We start from the raw sequence: 21794 nt of genomic DNA, 5'->3' as shown, positions 1-21794 counted from the left end.
TAAATTGGGCTTTCACAGGAGGGACTGCCTGTAAGGCTGATAGGGAAGGGTAGAATAAAGGGTCCAGAGCAAAATACCACACCTGGTCATCAGTAGGGTTTGAAATTCAAATATTTTAAGTACTATAAAAAATGAGGCTAATTACTTTCATGTGATATATTTTCTTAATTTATTTCTTAAGGTCTTTTAAAGCAAAGAGATTACTGGAACCATTAATACTTTTTTCTTTCTTTGATTAACAGATTTTGTCAAACTAAGGCTCTGGATATTCCTACAATATAAACAGTTCTTTTTTAAATGATCACGGTCTTTAAAAAGACCACGTTACATGAAAATTGGGGGATTCTGATCAAACTGCAGTTGTTTAAAGATGACAGTCATGTAAAAATGCATGCACCTTGCATTTGTTAACCAGTTCTTTACAATTATATCTGTTCTGTTTTCACTCCTTAAGTTATTCATTTCTTTTAAAATGTTTAAGCCTCATAAATCCTTTTCAAAAGGACATAGATAAAGAAGTAAATGCATAAAATGTATTTTGGTAATTCTCCAATGCTTAATTCCATAATCCACACCTTTGAGGCCCAGCTGGAAACTCACCCTGTAGATATAATCCAGCAAAGGGGCTCTGGCTGAGTGTTGCTCCTCCAGGGCCGCTGTGGACACTGGGTGGAGAAGGGTGTTCACCGGCAACGCCATGCACCAGTCCAAGAGGCAGAGCAGTAAGGACACAATAAACTGGAAGAGGAAACAGGCCCAGTACCATATACTGCAGTCTCTTAAACTTCACTACATGTAATAACAAACAACAGAACTGTCGCTGCACAAAAGTAATTATTCAATGGACACACAAATGCAAAAGGAATGAATGCATGAACAAAGTTTGCATAGGAGAGACTGTTAGAGCCAATGCAGAAAAATATTATAAAGGATATCGCTACACGTAACATCATTCATCATTCTGTCTTACATATTTAAAAACAAACTCTAGCGAAAACTTAGTTAATATGCCACCTACCTTCTTATCTGTTTCCACTGAGGAGTACTCCGCACTTGGTAAAAGAAAAGCAATTGTGGCCACAAGGATCTGCATAAAAGACAAATCCCCAATCAAACAGACCATAGTAATACTTTTAGAAGCCATATGATAGGAGTCCCAAGACAGCTTTGCAACTAAATCCAGCTTGGTGTCAATTCCCTAGAGGAAGGTGACAAAAAGCAAAGAGCCAGTTTGGAGATATGCATGATCTCGAAAATCGGGGAAGGCAATGGGGCCTTGCCTGGTTTCTACTCGACTTTACTGATGGTCAAACTGGGGGCCCCAGAGAAAGGAATATTTCTGCAGTCAGACAATTTCCATCATTGGCCTCCACACCTTTCACAATGAAAGCAAAAAGTATTTTCAAAAATAATTATGAAAATGCTCCCATTTAATTATCTTATAAATACCCCAGTTCTCTACCTGCCATCCTTGTGTCACAGCATCCCTTTCATTCTCAAAGGTATTGCTGTTTGGAAGATAAATTATATGGTTGCCCTAAAACGCAACTTTACATTTTGCAGAATCTTATATTGCTATGTCCAAAGTTCTATTTCACTCTAGGTCTCATAAGGTCGAAAATCACTTACGATTTCTGATGTATCTTTGAGAGACCAAAGTGGTCTCACTGGTGAAATCTGTCTAGGGCTGAGAGAAAATAAATCAATCTCTCTTCTTTCTCCCTATAACACCACATGGAGGAAAATCAAATTTCCTTGAAGAGGTACCATTGGATGTGTAAAGAACAGAGCATGTTTTAAAAAGTGCAGCTATACCAAGAGGCAGGAACGGCTGTGCCTCACCACTAGGCACCCACAGGATGATGGTCCCTGCTCCTGTACACACAGAGCACCCTGAAATGTCGCTGACCTCCAGGACATTATCCTTGAGATGATTCTTCCTGGTCCTTCTGTCCTTCTACTCCACCAATTACCCCACAGAGGGTATTATAGTAGTAATCTCATTAGAGCTGAGTAATCATGCAACGGCAGAGCGCATGGTAGGGGCTTCAGTCTGGGAGAGACTCCTGTTTTACACAACCATGCCCCCAGCCCCGCCCCCACATGGAGGGCATCATAACCAGCTGCCTACTTCTTGTTGGCACCATCCAAATTACTCTTGATGAATGAAGCCCAATCTACAAAAGGTCTCTTTGTTGTGATCGTGTCTGCCTTTCAAACTCCCCAAGTGTAAGGCTCTGCCCTGAAACACTGGTGGCTTCTTTATGTAGTGCTTGAAATCACAGCTGAGAAGATCCAGTGCACTTTAATCTTAAAATGAATGACTCATATGGCAATTTAATACTCAGTTCTCTAACAATTATCTGAGTATCTATAATTAATTAAATATCAAATATATTAAAGGAAATGCTTACATTTTAGCATTACAAGAAAAAGACTTACTTCTGCAATTTTCCGAGGCAAAGAGGTTTCAAACATCTGAAGCTTTTCCCAGTAGGAAACCAGCAACTGAAGAACATCACAGGCTACCTGAGCCACGATTTTGTTAGGAAACTATAGAAAGAAACAAAACCCCAAAGTAAATGACCCAATTTAACATGTACATTATTTCTAAGGAAGAAGAAAACAGTTCTTTCTTTCCAGCTCCATATAGGGATACACTTCCTTGTTTTGCATGAAATTTATGAAACATGTATCCTATTACCAGATAGTTTATACACAGCCCCTACTCTTGACTGCCTCTTGTCTAGACTAGCTGTACTAGTTTACATAACATACAGAAACAGGCAGCTGTCATTTAATCACTTGGAAATTAAAACAATAATTTCAAAAGCCTTCAGATCATATAAATCATAGTTTTGACAATTAGAGGAAATTAAAACTTAGCAAATTATTGACTATCCCCTGTGTGCTGAACCTTTTACAAGGATTTTACTCATTCTCACATTGATAACTCTTCATTAACAGCTCTGCACGGGAGATGGTATCTTCATTTTACACATGGAGAAACAGGGATCAATCAAATGACTTTCTATCCTATGAAGTTAAACTTAATCTGCATGCATAAGATACTAAGAAATGTGAAAAATTTGGGACTATGAGAACATAATTCATAAATTATGGTACACAGTCATGCATCACACAATGACGTTTTAGTCAACGACAGACTGCATATACAACAGTGGTCCCATAAGATTAGTACCACGTAGCCTACATATGTAGTAGGCTATACCATCTAGGTTTGTGTAAGTATACTCCGTGATGTTCTCACAATGACAAAATCGCCTAACAACGCCTCTCTCAGAATGTCTTCCTGTCGTTAAGCAACACAACACCGTATTCAATTACTTTGAGCATGTTTTCTGAGTCTGGCTTGTGTCCAAGATCCTCTGGCTGCTTCTATTTCTTGTGAGATGGTATGTCTAAGGGGCAGTACCTGTAAGGACCATTGGCTGGGGATGCACAAGAGGGATGAGGGCATCCTGTGTTTCTCTCCTTGGTCAGAACCTGGGCTACCCTGCTATCCATATCTCGTTATCTAGAGAAGAGAGGTTTGTCACTGATTCTGCATCTTTCTCTAGGGAAACTTCTGGATATGTAGCTTAGGTACTTCTACACCAAGAACTCCAAGTCACATGAAGCAGACACCAGCTGACATGAGCAACACATAAACACCAAGGAAAAGACAACATTTAGCATCTCACTGACAAATGCACAGGATAAGGAAGAAGGTAAGGGAAAGATGATCAATTTTTTAATTCTACAGAATAAACAGTTACTGACTGCCCCTCCCTGACAGGCACAAGGTGAACCTAGGGCAAGAGCATCTGCACTCAAGGGGCTCTTCACAGCCTCCTCTGGCCATCGAAGTTCCAGACGACCTGATCCTCATGGGTCTCTTCCCATCTCTCAAATGTTCTAGCTTGTTTCTGTCCCAGGACCTTTGCAACTGCTCCCTGCTTTGCCTGGGACTTGTTCCCCAGGTCTGCATTTGGCCAGCACTGCCATATCTTTTAAATCATGGCATTAAATGTTATCTCTTTCACAGGGCCACCATGCCCATCCAAAGGAGTAGCAGTCTACCCCCTCCAGGTCTGCAGCTCCATCCAGTTCCCCTGTAATAGATTTTTTATGGTATCAAAAGCTATCAGACCTGATCTTTTGTGTTTGTCTGCTTGCTCTTTTGTGTGTTTATTTTCCTGCATCTTACTCACCACTGTATTCCTAATGTCCAGCACAGCCCCCTGAGGGAAAATGCATGGTGTGTTTGAGGTGAGGATAGAACATGGAGGGAATGGAAGAAGACGAGTGGGCGCTGGGTGTGTTTCTGTTGCATCAGAGCAATCAAGTCATGGCCAAGTCATAGAAACATCAGGCTAGAAACAGACGAGGAAAATGATGAAATGAAAGCTATGGCAGACAAGACAAAAAGGCTATGGACAGAAAGGGGTGATGTGAGAGAGAGAGGGGCAGATAGCAGAGAGAAAGCATCAAAGAGGGAGGGAAGAGCTGGGCTAAGACTGGAGGAATGCAGAGCCAGAGTCTTTCCTTTCAGGCAGTGGGCAGCCGGGCAAGGCACTTAGGCAAGAAAGGTGAGTGCGGAGGGTCAGAAGTGGGATAGTATTACTGACAGATGAGTGCTGTGGGGAATGGCAGGATGAAATAAATCATTCATTCACTCACGCACTCATTGGGCACATATTCATGGAGTACTGACAATGTGCCAGCACTGAATTAAAAGCACAGGGCACACGATGTACCAGGCAGATACAGTCCTTACTCTGAAGGACAGATCCCTCCGGTGGCAGTATGGCGGGCAGATCTGTTGGGGGCTAAACCAGGGCCATGGCGTGGCGAGGTGTTAGGAAGCTCAGTTTCCGGTACAGGGAGCTAGCCCAGGTAAAAGATGGCCCTGGGGCAGCAAGACTGTGACTGGAGAGGGTGGTGGGGTAAGGAGGAGAGAAGGTCAATGATGTCTCATAAGATGGGGTAAGAGAAAGGAGAAGCAGGTGGAACTGAGGGCGGGGGCTCAGGTCAGGCCTCCTCTCACTCAGGTGCCTGGGAGGCAACTCACCTGAGCTTGAGCCCATGCTGCCACTCTAGTGCCCTCAGCCCACGTCCTCTTCCTCAATGGGATGCTAAGTGTATAAGTCTGGCTTCAGCTTAGATCAACTCCCCACCTCCACTGCTGACAGGCTACCCCACCAGAAGCAAACAACTAGCCCAGCGGAATTCTCCAGGCGGCTGCGCAGCTAGACTGTTCCCATTCACTGTTGTAGGGGCAGGCTGGTTCTCATCTACACCCCTTGGGGAACACTTCCCTAGCCCATGCTGACCATGCTCTTCCCACAACTGAGGGAACACCTGGGTTGACCGCACCCATTGTTTCTGAGGGACACAGTTACAGCAGAGCAGTGCCTGGAGCTGTGTGAAGCCCGTAAGGCAGGAACCCTTCCAGGGCTCGTGCCCCCAACTGCCTGCTCTGCCACCTCCTCCTCTCCCTCCACCTCTCTCCCTCCTGGCAGAGCCCCAAGCCTCCCTTAGGCCCCTTTTCTCAGAGTGGCTGCTGTCCCCTTGCTCCTGTGGCGACCGTTTCCCTTCTTGTCCTTGGTTCTCTTAGATTTATGCACTAAGTCCTTCGGTAAAAACCCAACTGGCACAGCAACAGAGGTATCAGAGGGAGGGGGGGCGGGTGCTGTCCCAGAGACCAGGACTTAAGTCACGAGTCTTCCTCTGTTCTTAATAATGGTTAAAGGGAGACTGATTTGGCTCATCTTGGCCCTCTGATTTGTCAGCAGTTCAAGCTGGAGCAAGTTCCTTGGCCTCCCTCAGTCAGTCACTTTCTCCTTTATCTCTTAAATAGGGAGAGCAGCAGCACCGGCCCAGGAGCGGCAGGATTCTATGGACAGTCCATGCACTGTGCTGGCACACCCCTGACAGAGCAAGGGCTCAATACATGGCAGTCACATTTTTCTGGTGCCATTATATTTTTCCTCATGATTATAGAAAAACTACAAAAACTCCTGAAAATTTGTGGAAATATAAAGAAAAAATGTAAGCCATCTTATATCCTTCTACTCTTGTTTCAAAGTCCCTCTCTCTCTTCTATACTATATAAAACCATATATGTAGAAGTATCTTCATTCTAAGATACCATTAAATTATTAACACCTTTTCCAGGAAAGGTGTAGAGGTGGAGGAACCATATCACATTAAATATACATTTCTAGATTTAAGAAAGATTAAAATTTGAGAAATAGATCTTAGAATTGAGAAAAATGGGGATTAAAAAAGTGAATTGGAAGCTATAGATATACAATTGATATCCAACCTTTTTCACTTTAATAATTATATGTGAATATTTCTCCAGGTCTTTGGGAGTCAGGGGGAGTGTCTTGAACACCACAGTTGTGCAAAAGCCCAAACGTGGGGCCAGAGCATCCTGGGTTAACCCTGGGAAGCTCCTTAGTTCCCACTCAGCTCATTTTCCTCATCTGTGAAGTGGAGGTACTAGTAACCCTTCATCTCATTGGATGATTCCAAGGATTAAACACATAACAAAGGTCAGGGGTTGGCACCATGCTCAGGCCAGAGGGAGCACCCCTAAGTGATACCTTGGTTTGAGCAATTTTCCATTCCTGACCACAGGGATCAGCAGCAAGAGTTTTTCCAGCTCTCATGATATAACGAGCATCCCCAGGTGTTGTGGAGGATGAGGTGACAAGTAGAGTGGTCAGAGGGCACACTTAGGGAACTGGAGGCACCAATTTTGGCCAGGGGGAGGGGTGGGTGAGGAGGGCTGCCAGGAAATCAGGCTGCAAAGGCAGGCAGGGGCTGGAAGCCAAGGCATGGGTAGGGGACGCCCCTGGCTGGTTATCCTGTGGGCTGAAGCAGATAATGCACAAAGGGTGACATAGGGACTGTTGCTGGCTTGGGGATAACTATCCCAAGGGTAGCTGCAATGGCTGTTACTATTATAGCAGCACGTGGCAGGCAGCAGAGAAGGGCAAGCAAGAACCTGGAACAAGGTCCTTAACTCTCCTGCACCTGAGTTCCTCCACTGTAAAATGGGGCACTTACTTTGCAACTGAGAACTTGCACAAACTGTCAGCACAGTGCCTCGCAGGGACTGGGCACTCCCTGGTTCTGAAGGTGTAACAACAGCAACGCTAATTATTACCACCATTTCTAAGCAGGAGCCAGAAAGGACACAGCAGGATTTGAGCTCTGTTGTAGGAAGTGGCCTAACAGCGCATATAGAAGTTCAGGTGTGTCTTTACTGTCACACAGCTCTGCTCTCAGTGCTGGTTCCATCGTTATACCTACATGGCTATGGGCTCACAACCTGATTACTCTGGGCTTTGCTTTCCTCTGGCGTGTCAAAGGGATTATAACATCTACTCTGCAGAGCTGTTGTGAAGATTAACAAAAGTATTTAGAAACTTTGCCATGAATCTGGCCCAGCGGGAGTGCCCAGTAAATGGTAGCCCTTCTTCTCATTAATAAAGAAAGGGAAAAAGATGTCCTAAAAGTGCCCACGGCCCAGCTGGACGGCGAGCACTCAGGGCCGCTAACTGGGACTGTCAGGTCTCTCCAAGTCCTGCTGAAGACACCAGAGCATGAAATTCCACTTTCTTGTCACTCCCACCAGAAGGTGACAGCTATCTTGCTTGCCACAGGAGCTGCCCAGTCACCAGAGGAACCCCATCTGGCCACCAGGCTTGGGCTCAGGCTAAAGCCATGAGTGCTCATGCTATGGACAGCCGGGTTGTGGCTGCCAGAGGGGAAGCAGCCGTTGGTGGGCTCTCCTGGGAACCTCACAACACATTCAACATGGCTCTCATAAAAAGAACTTTTGAATCCCAACCTCTCTGTAAGGTAGGGGAAAATAAAGATGGGGCTAATTCAAACTAAAAATGGGATCTAGCTTAATGTCAAGTACACATCACAAACTGGTAATACCTTCAAAGTGACACCTATCACATTGATGGCTGCTTTCAGCTGAGGATGGCTTGTACACTGCGCAAGTTCTTCACAAATCCAGACCCCAAGGGAGCAAATGGCAATGCATCTTTTGAAAGAGAAGGAAAAGGAGGAAAACGCTCATGAAATTTAATGTATTTTCTTGGTTTTTTTCAAATGACAAAATATTTTAAATCTTTTTATATAAAGTAGCAAAAATTATAGATACATTAACAGAATGTCTTCTTGAGAGAGAAGATGAGATACTCTCAATAGGCTTTCAAATAGTATTTTCAGGACAAACAGAAATACTGGTAATAGTTAGCACATAAAGACTTAATGAAATAAATGGTATATTTTCTGTTGTCACAGCCCATATATCACTTATTTTTGCTGAAACTAATTTTTATTATATTTTATTTCTTCAAGATATTTTTGAGGATGAATCTTAGGAAATTGTTAGAAGCTGAGTTTGTAATGGTTTTCCTTACAATAAAATACACAACACCTACCACAAACAGAAGACAAATCCTGTATTTTATTGTAAAGAATATCTGAATACAAGTTTTAAAATAAAAATAAATTTCACTGCTATTTCTTTTAAACAATGTGTTAAGAAAAAATATTCTTTAAGTTGCACAGTTCTTTAAAAATTATCTTAATTATCAATTTTAAATGGTAAAATTCTTTGAAATTGATATACTCCACTATCTTTTGCAATGATCAAAAACTCATATTCCTGTTAATTTTTTCTGAATGCCCATATATAAAATTAAAATACTTGCTCCCAAATGTGCTCACTTGCAGGATTCAAACTACAACCTGGAAGCAGACATTAGCTGTAATATGTACATGTTGTTCTTTGTAAGAAGAGGATACATCCAGTGCCAATCAAACCAGAAATACTGTCCAGTTCTCCATACTGAAAGTTCCTTTGTATTCGATATAATTCAGCAATTAAAATCAATATACTTTGAGGTTTTAAAACCACCATATTCCACTGGATTCTCATCTGTTTAAATTAAGATAGACAAAGTGCTTCATAACTAGTTTATTTAAATGAATTAAAAACCCTTTGGAGACCATGTCACCATCCACCAAAATTTACTCAGTAAAAGCAGGGCAATGCAGTGTGCAAGGTGTGCCAGGCCCTTTTGTTTTTCTAACAGCAGCACGGAGTTCCACACAACCCTAATCCTCGACTTCCTCACTGTGTAGAACTGTCTAAATTTATCTCTCTTGCCTAACTCCTACCCTTATTCTCAGTCAAGAAACTGCACTTTGCATTCTTATCTTTGCAGTAATTCCCATGTATTCTATATTCTTTCCAAAAGCCTCTTTATTCCCCCCTCAGCTTAACTCAAACTGATTGTTCAACCCACTAAAATCTATACAACTTGGAATTATATCCAAAATCATATTTTCACCATTTTAAGACTACACATTTATTTTTTACAACCCAGTAACCTATTTGTTAAATATAATTTGTTAAGAACAAACCTCTCTCATGTCTACGAACACCTGCATTACTCTGTAACCATTTAGCCTGGCACTATGGAGAATGTTTGTGACCCATAAAATGATTTTACAATCTAAACGACCCTTATTTGCCTTGAGTTTTAAACCACGCTAGCTTATAAACGGCTCTTTCATACAATTTTATCTCTTTGAAATTTATCATTTAACACTCTACTTAGTATCTTCCCGTTCTAATACTTTGTTACTCCTCATGTCTAGGAATTCCTGTCAATTAAGGTTCTCCATATTCCAAATACGTCCTTTGTGATCCCAAATGAGTTTTATCTACCAAGACTCTTTTTTTAGCTAATGGCAATACTATCTTCACTCTCATTCTGTATTCTAACACACTCTTTTGATACTATTTGTTGTTACCTCATATCACTCCAATTTATATAACAAAAATGTATTATTTTTCCTTAATTTTTCTAAATTATCACATAGTTATAACTATATTCTAAGTTAATTATCCTCCATTTATTTGCAACATTGATCATATTTCAGTCTGCTTGCTTACATACACTTACATGGACTTAATTTCATTGTCTAACTCCTTTTATACACAGCTAAGGAAGACTGACAATATCACACATTTCTATTCCATTTTTAACTCCTCGAGAAATTTGGCTTTCTACGCCAAAGAAAAAGGGGGGGAAAAGTATTGTCAATATTTATTGAAGTTCTGAATGTGGTGGGTATGGGAAAAACAAGGATTTTCCTCAAGTTTCTGGATTGAAAATCTGGGTAGATAATGGTGCCATTTACTGGAAAGTAAGGGTTTGGGGTCAGACAGCAGACTCAAGGTTCAGTTATGGTTGTGTTAAGTTTGGATGTGCTAAGACATCCAAGTTGAGATGTCAAGTAGGCAGTTTAATATATAAGCCTGAATATCTAGGGGGTTCACAGAAGGGTCTAGGTAAATAAATTCAGTATCATCAGTAAGTAGGTGGTATTTAAAGTCTGGTTAGAATAAATAAGAGCACCTAAGAAAGTGATGGAGAGAGAAGCAGACCAGCCCTGAACCCTGAGTCACTCTAACATTCAGGGGTTAAGTAGAGGAGGGATACCAGGAAGGAGCAGCTGTAGAGCTGTAGGAGCAACATCAGATGATGTTCTAAGGAATTGGCATTATTCAGGAAGAGGGTAAAGACAGACTAACTTCAGAATTAGGAAATAGAAGTACGCATATTAAAATTTCTAAGGTAACCTCTAAAAGAACTGAGAGTCTGAAAATTCCAAAAATAGAGGTAATAAATGGAATGTAGAAAATATAATCAATCTGAAAGAAAAGAAAGAAGGAAGGAAGGAAAAAAGAAAGAACGAGAGAAAGAAAAGAAGATAAAAAACCAAACGAAATAAAAAGGAGAAAATGAAAGAAATATTAAGAAGGAATAAGAACAAAGTATAAAATAAGATGTAAGAAATACATCCAAATATCTCAGTAATTGTAATAAATGTAAATGAACTAAAGCTTCAGTTAAAAGATAAAGATCAAATAGGGTAAATGCATAAAATCAAGTATGTACAGTTTTTGCAAAGAGATTTAAAAAGAACAATATAAAAAGGTTAAATTTTAAAACATAGAAAATATTATTAAAAAATAGCTGAATCAATATCAGACAAGTGGCCTTTAACATAAAAAAATCATTCTTAAAGATAAAGAGTGTCACTATATAAATATAAAAGATTTGATCCACTATAGAGATGATAATTATAAACTTCTATGCAGCTAATAACATAGCTTCAAAATATATAAAACAAAAATAGGCAGATATACAAGGAGAAATAGATAAATGCACCATAATAGTAGGAGATTTTAACATCTCTCTCTCAGTAAATTATTAAGATGATGAAAAAAAATTAGAAAGGATATGAAATATTTGAAGCATATGGTTAAAAAAATTAATGGACACATCTGGAGCACTGCACTCAACAAATGGAGAACAGTGTACACATTCTTTTCAAGCATATATGATATATTTGCAAAAACTGTCTACATATTGGGTCATAAGGCAAATCTCAACAATTTCAGACTGTTATCAGTCAGACAACATTTTGGATCCACAATGCAATTAACTAACATATCAGTAGCAAAACGATAAACAGAAATGACTGGCTGTTTGGAAATTAAGAAATATATTTCTAAATAAACCATGACTCAATGAAGGAATCATAATGGAAGATGGAGAAAATTTGTAATGGAAAATATTACGCACCAAAACTTACAGAACTCAGATAAAGTTGTACCTCGAAATAAACATGTAGACTTAAATGTTTGTATTTGTAAAGAAGAAAGGCTGAGAATATACTAAATGTGCAACTTAAAAAGTAAGAAAAGGAATAATGGAGTATAAACAAAGTAGGAGAAAGAACATAAAAAAGAGCAGAAAGTAGGAAATAAAAACAAATATAGAACAGAGAGGCTGAACAAAGACAAAAGTCTATTCTTTAAAAAGATGAATAAAGTTGACAAATCTGTGGCAAGTCTAGTGGGGAAAATCAGGGAACACATAAAAAGTGTTAGAGATTAAAAAATGCATATAGTTACAAAGTGAAAGAGATAAAGGACTGTAAGAAGACAATGGACACATCCTGTATGCCAGTATATTTCAAAACTTGGAACGGACAAACTTCTAGAAAATTTTAGTTTATGTAAACTGTTCAAAAAAAAGAGAAGAAAACCTCAATATTCCTAAAATCAATGAGGAAAATAGTCAGTGGTTAACCTTCTCATAAAGAAAATACCAGACCTAGACAGTTTTACCATTAAGGTCTACTAAATACACAAGAACTCTAATTTTACAAAAACGCTTGCTGACTAAAGAGAATGAAACAATACTTCACTTATTTTGTGAGACTATATAACCTCGCAATTAAGCCTGATGAGGACAGGATGGTAAAAGAGAACTACGGGCCACGAACACGCATGTACATGCAACTTCCCGGAACAAAACACTAGTCAAACCAGATCCAGCACTGTATAAATGAAGCTGGGTTTATCCCAAAACGCAAAGTTACTTTAATATTAGCAAACTGATAATGAATTTATAGCTTCTAGTAATGGCAGACTAGAAAATTTAGACTAAACCATCCACTGAAGACAACTGAAGAAGTTAGATAAAATACAAAAAGAAGGAATCCGTTAAAATCATCAAAGAGCTAACAAGACAGTGACGGGTGATAGGCTGCTAAACTGGAATGAGCCTAGACCAGGGAGCAGGGCACGAGCCAATACCTAGGAGGCAGCAGGAGGCTGAGGTGGGCTTCTGCGGACCTCATGGGGTTGGAGGTTAACGATCAGAAAGGATAATTCCCTTTCACCAGTGCTCCCTGCTTTGGGCTTTACCTTGGGAGAAGAAGTAGAAATTTTTCATCATGTAGGTGACCTGGGGAAATCTAGTGGTTAAGATTCGGTGCTCTCGGGGCTGGCCCCGTGGCTGAGTGGTTAAGTTCGTGCCCTCCGCTGCAGGCAGCCCAGTGTTTCGTTGGTTCGAATCCTGGGCATGAACATGGCACTGCTCATCAAGCCACGCTGAGGCGGCGTCCCATATGCTACAACTAGAAGGACCCACAACGAAGAATACACAACAATGTACCGGGGGGCTTTAGGGAGAAAAAGGAAAAAAAAAAAAAAAATCTTTAAAAAAAAAAAAAAGATTCGGTGCTCTCACCTCCACAGCCCAGGTTTGCCTCCCGGTCAGGCAACCACACCACCCATCTGTTGTTATCTTACTGTGGCGGCTGCATGTTGCTGTGATGCTAAAAGCTAGGCCACCGGTATTTCAAATACCAGCAAGGCCACCCATGGTGGATAGGTTTAGCAAAGCTTCTAGACTCTGCTGAAAGGAGTCCAGAAGAAAGACCTGACAATCCACTTCTGAAAAGAATTGGCCATGGAAACCCTGTGAACAGCAGTGGAGCATTGTCTGATACAGTGCCAGAAGGTGAGAGGATGGCGCAAAAAGACTACGCAGGGTTCCGCTCTGCTGTATACAGCGTCGCCAGGAGTTGGAATTTACTTAATGGCACTAACCACAAAAGGTGGCCAAGAAAGCCTCACACCTTGGTCACAGACTGCTAGCAACCTCAGATGCCTGGCAGAAACAACCAAAATGTTTCCAAACATTGCCAAATGTCTCCTAGGGTACAAAAATCACCTCTGGTTGAGAATCGCTACCCTATATGTATATCATTTTTGTAAGTTTGTGGTTTATCCTTCCATTTTATTACTTATTAAAAATATCCGTGAATACATTCTTAATCTTGCTTTTTCTTACATTAAAGGTAGCATACTACGTATAATCTTCTGCATCTTACTATATTTACTTAATAACGACACCTTTTTAAAAAATAAAGTACAACATCTTCCTGACATAATTCTTAGTATACTTTTTAGTATGTCTAAGAGTAATGTGGAAGAATAAGTGTTTTTTAACATTGACTGTTTACACATAAATGTGTGTCTTAAAATTCTAAAACAGTTTACCTTTTATTCAACATTTACCTTGCACATTCATTTGGTTCCTCTGTGGCATTCTTCAGTAAAATATTTATGAGGTAATGCTAAAAACACAAAATTAAGTAAAATAAAAACTTTGTTTCACAGTTGATTTCCCACATGTTTCTGACCGTGTTCCAGGCAGTCAGGAGCTAGTGAAGGACCAAGGAGCTCTGAGAGGCTCCCTCGGGGAGAACCTGGGGGGAAGGAAACAGAAGGCTCGGAGGAACAGCATGACGAAGGTGGTCTCAGGCGGGCCGCCCTGGGCAATGAAGCCGGCCTAGAAAAGAGAGCTTCTTGGATACAAGAAAAACCTAGCAAAGCAAGTGAGGCTTCCAGATAGGAAAATCTCAGTTTCCTTTTACTTCAATTGGACTATCTATTGTACCCTGAATCACATAATGTAACCACCTACTACAGGTAGGCTGATTGATTCCAGGATTTGAAAAACATTTTTGTTTGCCCCAAAGTCAGTTGAGAAGAGAAGAAATGCTTACTTTTATTCTCCAAGGAATAATGTGGAATTTCAAATTATTAGTAGTATTTAATCAGGCCAACAATGGGCTTGAATAGTTAGCTTATTTCAATTATTTCTCATAAATTCAACTAATGCACTAATGCAGCATAATTAATAAAATTATTACAAAGAAGGATTCATTACATAATTATGATCTGTAAGCATGACAAACAGATCTAATAAAAAACACTCAAGGAACCTATCAGTTATAATGGCAATATGCTCTGAGTCTAATATATTTAATCCCCCTAAAACAGCCTTCTGAAAAAACAACCATTGAAACATTAAATGATATAGCAAAACTTTCAGGGATTAGTAGATCAATGTATAATAATGGAAGAGAGAACCACATAGCTAGAGGTATAAAACGCTAAGCTTGAGATTCAGTCAAAACATCATGTACCTTGACATCTTTGGCTCCTGTAATGACTTCATTAACCTCTGGCACTGACTGCAGTAGAGGGATCTCCCGGTAGGCATTTGGAAAGCAGACAAGAGAACCAAGAATGGTGAGAGCTTCTGAACGAGGCGCCTGCACACAAAAAAAGTAAAACACATTTTTCTTTTTGAAAGTTAGAAACTTTAGATAAGTGACAACATGTTTTACTTTTTCACGATTTTGAGAGAGAATCTTTATAACTATCTTATCCTAGCTAAGAAATATCAGACTATGCCTGGTTATTTTCCACTAGGTGAATATTTAAGCGAGAGGTTTTCCTAAACGAAAAAAGCAAATTTCCAAGGAATGGAAAAGATCACTATACTTGGATATAAACAAGCATTGTGAAAACTGGTCTGCAGATTCATTTAGAGTCAGAAAAGCAAATAATTCAGTCATGAGTGTTTTACCTTTTTTTTTTAGTCAATCTTCTTGACAAAACAGGGTAAGTGATATCAACTTAATATTGTTTTTACTGTGAAGAGAGTTAATGAAAATTTATAAGGAAGAGGGGTTGGGGCTAACTATCAGAAAGTAGAGAAGAAGAGAAAACACCAGCTACCATATGTTCTGTTTCACCAAGAACTACTTTGCAAAATAACATAGCATTTGACATCTACTGAGATACAAAATCACTTGTTTGTCCATTGCTGGAATTAGGTATATATTAAAGGAGGCACTTCACTAGATTTCAATTCAGCCACCACTTACTAGCAGCTATGATTACCCAAGAATGGGGGCGGGCACCAGGACTACAAAGGTATGTGTATCCACCCACTCGCCTGTCCATCCATCCCTCTATCTACTGTACCTAATAATTACAACAATGGCAGCTAACACTTAAGGACTTCTCACTCTGTGCTAGGCATTGTTCCAAGTGCTATACAAGCATTTTCTCACAGAATGCCCTCAACAAGCCAATGAAGTGGATACTATTATTATTTCCATTTTACAGGTAAGAAAACTAAGGCTCAGAGAAATTAAGTAGCTTTTCAAGTGACAGACCCTGATTTGAACTGAGGCCATCTAACTCCAGAGTCCACACTGGGCCTGTACTGTTAAGCACTTGGGGTATGAAATGACAGAGAGCTTCCCTCCCTCAGAGAGATGACAGCTGGTGTGTGGGGTTGGGGAGAAGAGGCAAATAGTTATGTACAATTAAATGGAACATGTGCTATGAGAGCCACATACTGATGATATGACGAGATCCCAGTAGATTCATTTTTTACCTCGCTTAGTCTCACCAGAACCACATAAATAAAAGGCAATATAAAACACAGAGAGAGATATTCTATGGGAACCCAAGCGAGGCAATGATTTGTTGTGTTCAGATGGTTTGTAAACACTAAAACAGACTATTATGAAGAGTCATCTGGCAGAGTAGGAGTCAGCTAGGCAGGTGGAGAGCTAGGGAGTAAGTTGAGGAGGCAAGAGGCATGATGAAGACAGTGGGAATAGAAAAGACAAAGGCACCCAGGGCACCTGTGGAGCTGTAAAAGGTACCACGTACACAGAGCCCAGAGAACATGTGAGTGTGCATACAGGAACTGGGAAAGCTGTAGTAGGAGGAGTCTGAGAAAGGGGCCACCTTGGAAAGACCCACAGGCCACATGGCACAGTCCTCATCTCATTCTGCCTGAGGAGTGATGCTGTCAGACTCCTAACCCCAGCAGCGGTGTGGTGCAAATGGATGCTCTCAGGGAGAGAAGAGTATCAGGCAGTCACTGATGTATAGTCTAGGCAAGAGTGATGACAGCTCCAAATGGGGCAATGGCATCAGGGATGAAGTCACTATATTTTTAATGCTTTACTTAGTTTTTTAAATATAAAGATTTGAAACTACTACAGCAAAATGTTAGGATTTGCCAAAGTCAGTTAGTGAGTAAAGAATTTCTTGTTACATGACTTCCACAATGCAAAACCCAGTGGTCACCATCCAGGCCTTATCTCACTTGACCCCTTGGTGGCACTGGATGCAGCTGATGGCTCTCTTGTACCTGGGAACACGTTAATCTTTTGGCATCTGGGACACCTTTCTTGGTTCTCAAGGAGATCTGATGGTCTCTGTGCTGGAACTTCTCATTTCCCTCAGGATCTAAACTCTGGGATGCTGGGCATAGTTCTTTGCCCTCTTCTCTCTTAAATCTATACTCACTCCCAAGGGATATCCAGATCCATGGATTTAAAAGCCTCCTACAGGCTGCAGACTCGCCGGCATCTCTCTCTAGCCCAGACTTCCTTCCTGAAGTCCGTATTTGTAGATCCAGCTGCTTGTTTGACGTCTCCACTACGGGGTCAAGTAGGCATCTCATACTGACAGCTCCACCTTACCACGGAGCTCTGTAATTCTGTGTAACACTACTTCACCTCCATCATTCTGTCCTCTCATCTGCTGCCTTTACTTTTATTTTTAAGAAAAACTTTAAACATAAAAGTAGAAAGAAGGTTATATCCATATACAGTATGCAACACCTAGATTCACGATTTTACCACTCTTGCCTCATCTATCTCCTTTTCACTTTTTCATTCCAACATTAAATATTCACTTAAAAGTTTCCACTTTCAATATTTTAAAGCAAATTCAAGGCACTGTGTCATTCCACCTCGTGTTCTCAGCATCCCTGCTTTGGGTTTTTTCTTTGCATTTGTCACTTCCTGATACATTAAATATTCATTTAATGTTTGTGTCCCCTGTGAGGCGAAGGGGTTAGACAGTCTTTATCACTTCTCTACCCCATTGGATGCTCAATAAACACTGCCCTGAGATAAGGGGTGGCTGCTGCTGTCCTTATTTACTGAGTGAATCCTGATCACCTTTCTCTGCTTCAACATCACTTCCTCCAGGAAGACTTTTCTAACGTGTGTCTTCCCTTCCACCTCTCACCAAGCAGAATTAACTACTCCTATTTTGGTGCTCCTCTGGGTTCTGGATGTGATTCTATTGTGGCCGCTAGAAACTTATGTGCAAACAGTAACACTAGTTTACATGTCTGATTCCTTGAGGGCACGGATCCGGCACATAGTAGGTCCATGGTAAATGTTTCTACAACACACCTTGCTTTGTCAGTCCTCACTAACTGCTGTCCTTCACCCACTAGACAGTCTTGGTTTAGACTTCGCTGGGGTTCGTCTCCCTGAGTGGACTTGAACTACGATGTAGCCTGTGACTTGGCTTGCACTGTGGACTTTTAGATTGAATGTGAGACTATATAATAACTGGATGCAAACATTAGCTCTTAAATAAAATAAAGAGTTGTTACACAGCTTTATTCAAAGAATGGAGTAAATCTAGATAATATTTTTGCCTAAGCACTGAGCCTATTGTGAGCCCCAATTAACAGACAGGAAAATGAGGCCTGCATGCTTAAGTATATTGCCCAAGGATATATAATCGTCCAAGGATAGTACAAAGCAATGATGGGATTCAACCCAGGTCTGACTCTATGGAGCTACAGGGTCAGGAACAGGAAGGGAATTATCTGTAATACTCTATCTTATGTGAACACCACAATTTACCTGTTCTATTATTGACGGACATTTGGAGTGGTTCCAGTTTTTGGCTACTACAATGTCTCCTGAGCACAAGCTCCTACCCATCTTTTGGTTACTTGTGCCTGCATTTCTCTTTCCCTCGTTGCCTCAGCAGGGCAGATCTATATAGAAGGGGCACTCCAAACTTGTGATTAACTTGCATTAACCAAAAATTTTGACTGAGCAGATATGCCCTACCGAAACACCTCTCACCAGTTCTCCTATAATTTTAAACCTCAAGTTTACAGTAAAAGAGTAACTCAAAGTAATTCAAAGAGTCACTGTTCCCTTCTGTAACTCTGACATTCACATTTTAATATTTTTTCTCTCCCTTTTTAAAAAATGTTTCGGAAGGCTCCTTTAATAGCTCATCTAGCCAAAAGATAAATTTTCATAGAGGATGACCACCACACATGATATTATCTCTAGAAAAGGTGCCAACATTTTCACAGGAAACTCTCATAGCGAGTAAAGAAAATTTCAGTAAAGAAGTATGACTTTCCTTCCTGCATCCTGTAAGTTTTCTCAATGTTGTTTTGAATGGTTAAAAATAAATTTGAAAGTTCGTTGGTAATGATTATCCTAAAATATTTTTCAGAAATAATGAAATATGAAAGTTGTCATATCCTCTACCAAAAAAACAGCTGAACAAATTCAACATATTTCTTCTACTTTCCTTTTCTTCTCTCATGCTTCCCTTTTGCTCCTCTTTTCCTTTCCCTTTGTTTTTTAATTTATCCTTACAAGGAAAAATGAGTGCTTGAAAATACCAGCATGAAATACCAGCTATACAAAATATTAAAAAACAATTTAATTTAAAATTCAGGGTTAGAGTTTGAATATACCCGGCACCAAAGAAATAAGCAGAACTAAAACGTAACAATGTGTCAAACAAAATTTAGGTAGCTAGATACTCATATTGATTTCAATACAAGGCCCTGGCAAATGGTAAAGCTAATTTTATTTATACCATTTGAAGAGGAAAAAGATGAGCCTGAGCAAATAATGGCTGTACAGAACACAAACAGGAAAGGCCCTTTAAATTTAAAAGTATAAGAGTATTCTCAGAAGGCATTAGGACATTGCCCTAATAGTGGAGGTAAATGCAGAGATTACAAATAAATGTTTTTTGTAGCCCTAACACTCTATTTGCTTCTAATTTTTAGAATAAGAATTCTGCCAGTTTTATTGCACATTATTAAGAAAATATATTTTCATTTTCTTGTTAAAATTTTAGTGTTCTAACATTTTAAGAAGTATTTTCCATTAGACTTACAATAACCAAGACTTAATAATAAAAAGAAAACCTCATTGATAATGTACACTTAAAATTCTCTCTTTACTACAGGCATCTATGCCACCATTTACTGGAAAATGCTAATAAGATTCTAAGAGACAAGTCCTGCTTCTGACTGTGTAAATGTGCTGAAATATTAGTGAGGATATGATTTCTCACACTCTGGCCTTTTGATGAAACGCCTTTCCAATACGAGTGTGTCATCTTATCCTACAATTTCACACATCAGCTGCCAGGGCATCTACCCGAGAGCCCAGTTTCACATTGCACTAATGAGTCAACACCTGTTAAGAGTGGAGAAATCTGAACCTTGTTAGTGCCTGTGAAGCCTCCTGGGAGTTTGGATGTTGAGCATTGTCATACTCACCGCCAGCATGTCTGTACTGAGGACCCTGGCAGCGGCCGTGATGAAGTCCCCCACCAGCATTGAGAAGCCAGGCAAACCCAGGGAGAAAAAGCGGGGTGGACAGTGCCTTACAATGGTATTTAAGATATCCTAAAAGGGAAGATAAGAAAACACAAGTGTAATTTTCAGGACCAAAATTCCAAAGTAGTCAGTTTGCCTATACATATGACTACTGTACGATAGTCTAAGAGAACACAGAGGACAGAAAGTTTTCAGTGAAAGGGGTACTAATGTACCCATTTTACAGGGTAGATAACGGCGACACTAAACTATAAGACAACTTGTCCAAAATCCAAATCATGGCACTGGGACTAGACACTTCTTCCATCTTCCACCTAAAGGTGAGCCTCTTGGACAAGCTACAAGAATTGAGGTAGATATATAAATAAAACCTCTAAACATCTATAACTTTCAATTTTCAAAAGTTAAAGCATACCGTTACATTAAAAAAACTTAAAGTAGACAAACAGATGAGGACTTTCACTTTTTGGGTGATTCCCTGTATTAAACAACAGGAATGTATGGAGTGCCACGGTAAGGTGACTGCTCATACTCTAAGGTCAGGCAGTTGGTGTGGCTCTGAGTGTGATCATGAGGTGCAAGTATAAAGTGTAGCCGTCACCGTTTGCACAAGGTACAGCATGAAGATCATCAACTGCTCAGACACCTGGTGTTCCTGTGTCTGTAATGGCTTCTTACTGGTGAGTGGCTGGCTGGCCCCTGCCCACCGGCTTTGTTCTGAGGCAGTAAACTCATTCCAGCTTGTGGCAGACCAGAGCTCCACTACTGGACAGTGTTCATGGCCAGGCCACATCTCTGAAGCCATCTGTGTTAGTGTGTGTGCAAGGGGGATTATTAAGAAAACCACAAATTTCTTTTATGCAGTTCTAGGCCACGCACATTAATCAAACATACTGAGGTACGTTAGTATGTGACTTGTGGTTACACAACATATAGTTAGTCTCAAAATATGAGGAAGAAGCAAAATGCAAAAAGAAATCTGGTTTCTTTTCTCAGATTTCAGTGTGGCTATTTGGAAAATCCTTTAAAATAATCCCAATTTAATTTCATTAAATTAGAGCAAAGTAGTAGCAACACGCTGAATTCTAACGTGTTAAGATCATAATAAAAGTAACCTCACTTAACAACTTTTAATCCTAAAAGAAAAATTTTGTGTGTTCACAAAACATTTTTTTCTAAGTAAAGACTTATTTTTTTCCTCATTTAGTTTCCACAAGTCGTATTGTTTATAACCTTAAAATGACTGTACAATGCTTACTCTGCTAGAGCTCATACATGGTAAATAGTTTAGCAAGTACTAATTTGAAGTTAGAATTTCAGCAGATTTTTTCCTATAGCAAAAATAAATGACACATAAATAGACAGACAGATAAAAGGAAGGAAGGAAAAAAGTAAAGAAAACCCTAACCATGCTTCTTCCAAGTTAATGTTTAAACCTGCTTTAATGACATCCTTTGATACACTTTAGGGTCCATATCAGCCAAGGCAAACACTCTGAGGGGGTGAGCAGATGGATGCTGCAGTTTAGAAAGTGTGTGGTAAACTCATGCTCCAAGAGTGGAACAAAAGATCCACCTTTTTCATAATTAAGCCTCTGATTAATGC

The 21794-nt window shown here is 39.9% G+C and overlaps 1 protein-coding gene across 14 annotated transcripts in view; it reads right to left on the bottom strand.

The window, feature by feature from the left end:
- RALGAPA2 (Ral GTPase activating protein catalytic subunit alpha 2) overlaps nucleotides 1-21794 on the bottom strand; it is a 323319-nt gene that overhangs the window by 125533 nt on the left and 175992 nt on the right. For all 14 annotated transcript variants that reach the window (XM_070588734.1, XM_070588729.1, XM_070588728.1 and 11 more), the window contains 7 exons: nucleotides 20130-20258; nucleotides 14899-15027; nucleotides 13985-14043; nucleotides 7963-8071; nucleotides 2443-2553; nucleotides 1019-1087; nucleotides 601-738 (listed from right to left, as the gene is read on the bottom strand). In XM_070588734.1, the coding sequence (XP_070444835.1) occupies nucleotides 601-738; nucleotides 1019-1087; nucleotides 2443-2553; nucleotides 7963-8071; nucleotides 13985-14043; nucleotides 14899-15027; nucleotides 20130-20258 (744 nt within the window). The remainder of the gene's footprint in view (nucleotides 1-600; nucleotides 739-1018; nucleotides 1088-2442; nucleotides 2554-7962; nucleotides 8072-13984; nucleotides 14044-14898; nucleotides 15028-20129; nucleotides 20259-21794) is intronic.

Source organism: Equus przewalskii, chromosome 21, assembly GCF_037783145.1.
Source record: "Equus przewalskii isolate Varuska chromosome 21, EquPr2, whole genome shotgun sequence".
NCBI classification, from domain to species: domain Eukaryota; kingdom Metazoa; phylum Chordata; class Mammalia; order Perissodactyla; family Equidae; genus Equus; species Equus przewalskii.
Note: the sequence above shows the minus strand (reverse complement) of the source record. Positions and strands in the feature narration are given on the sequence as shown.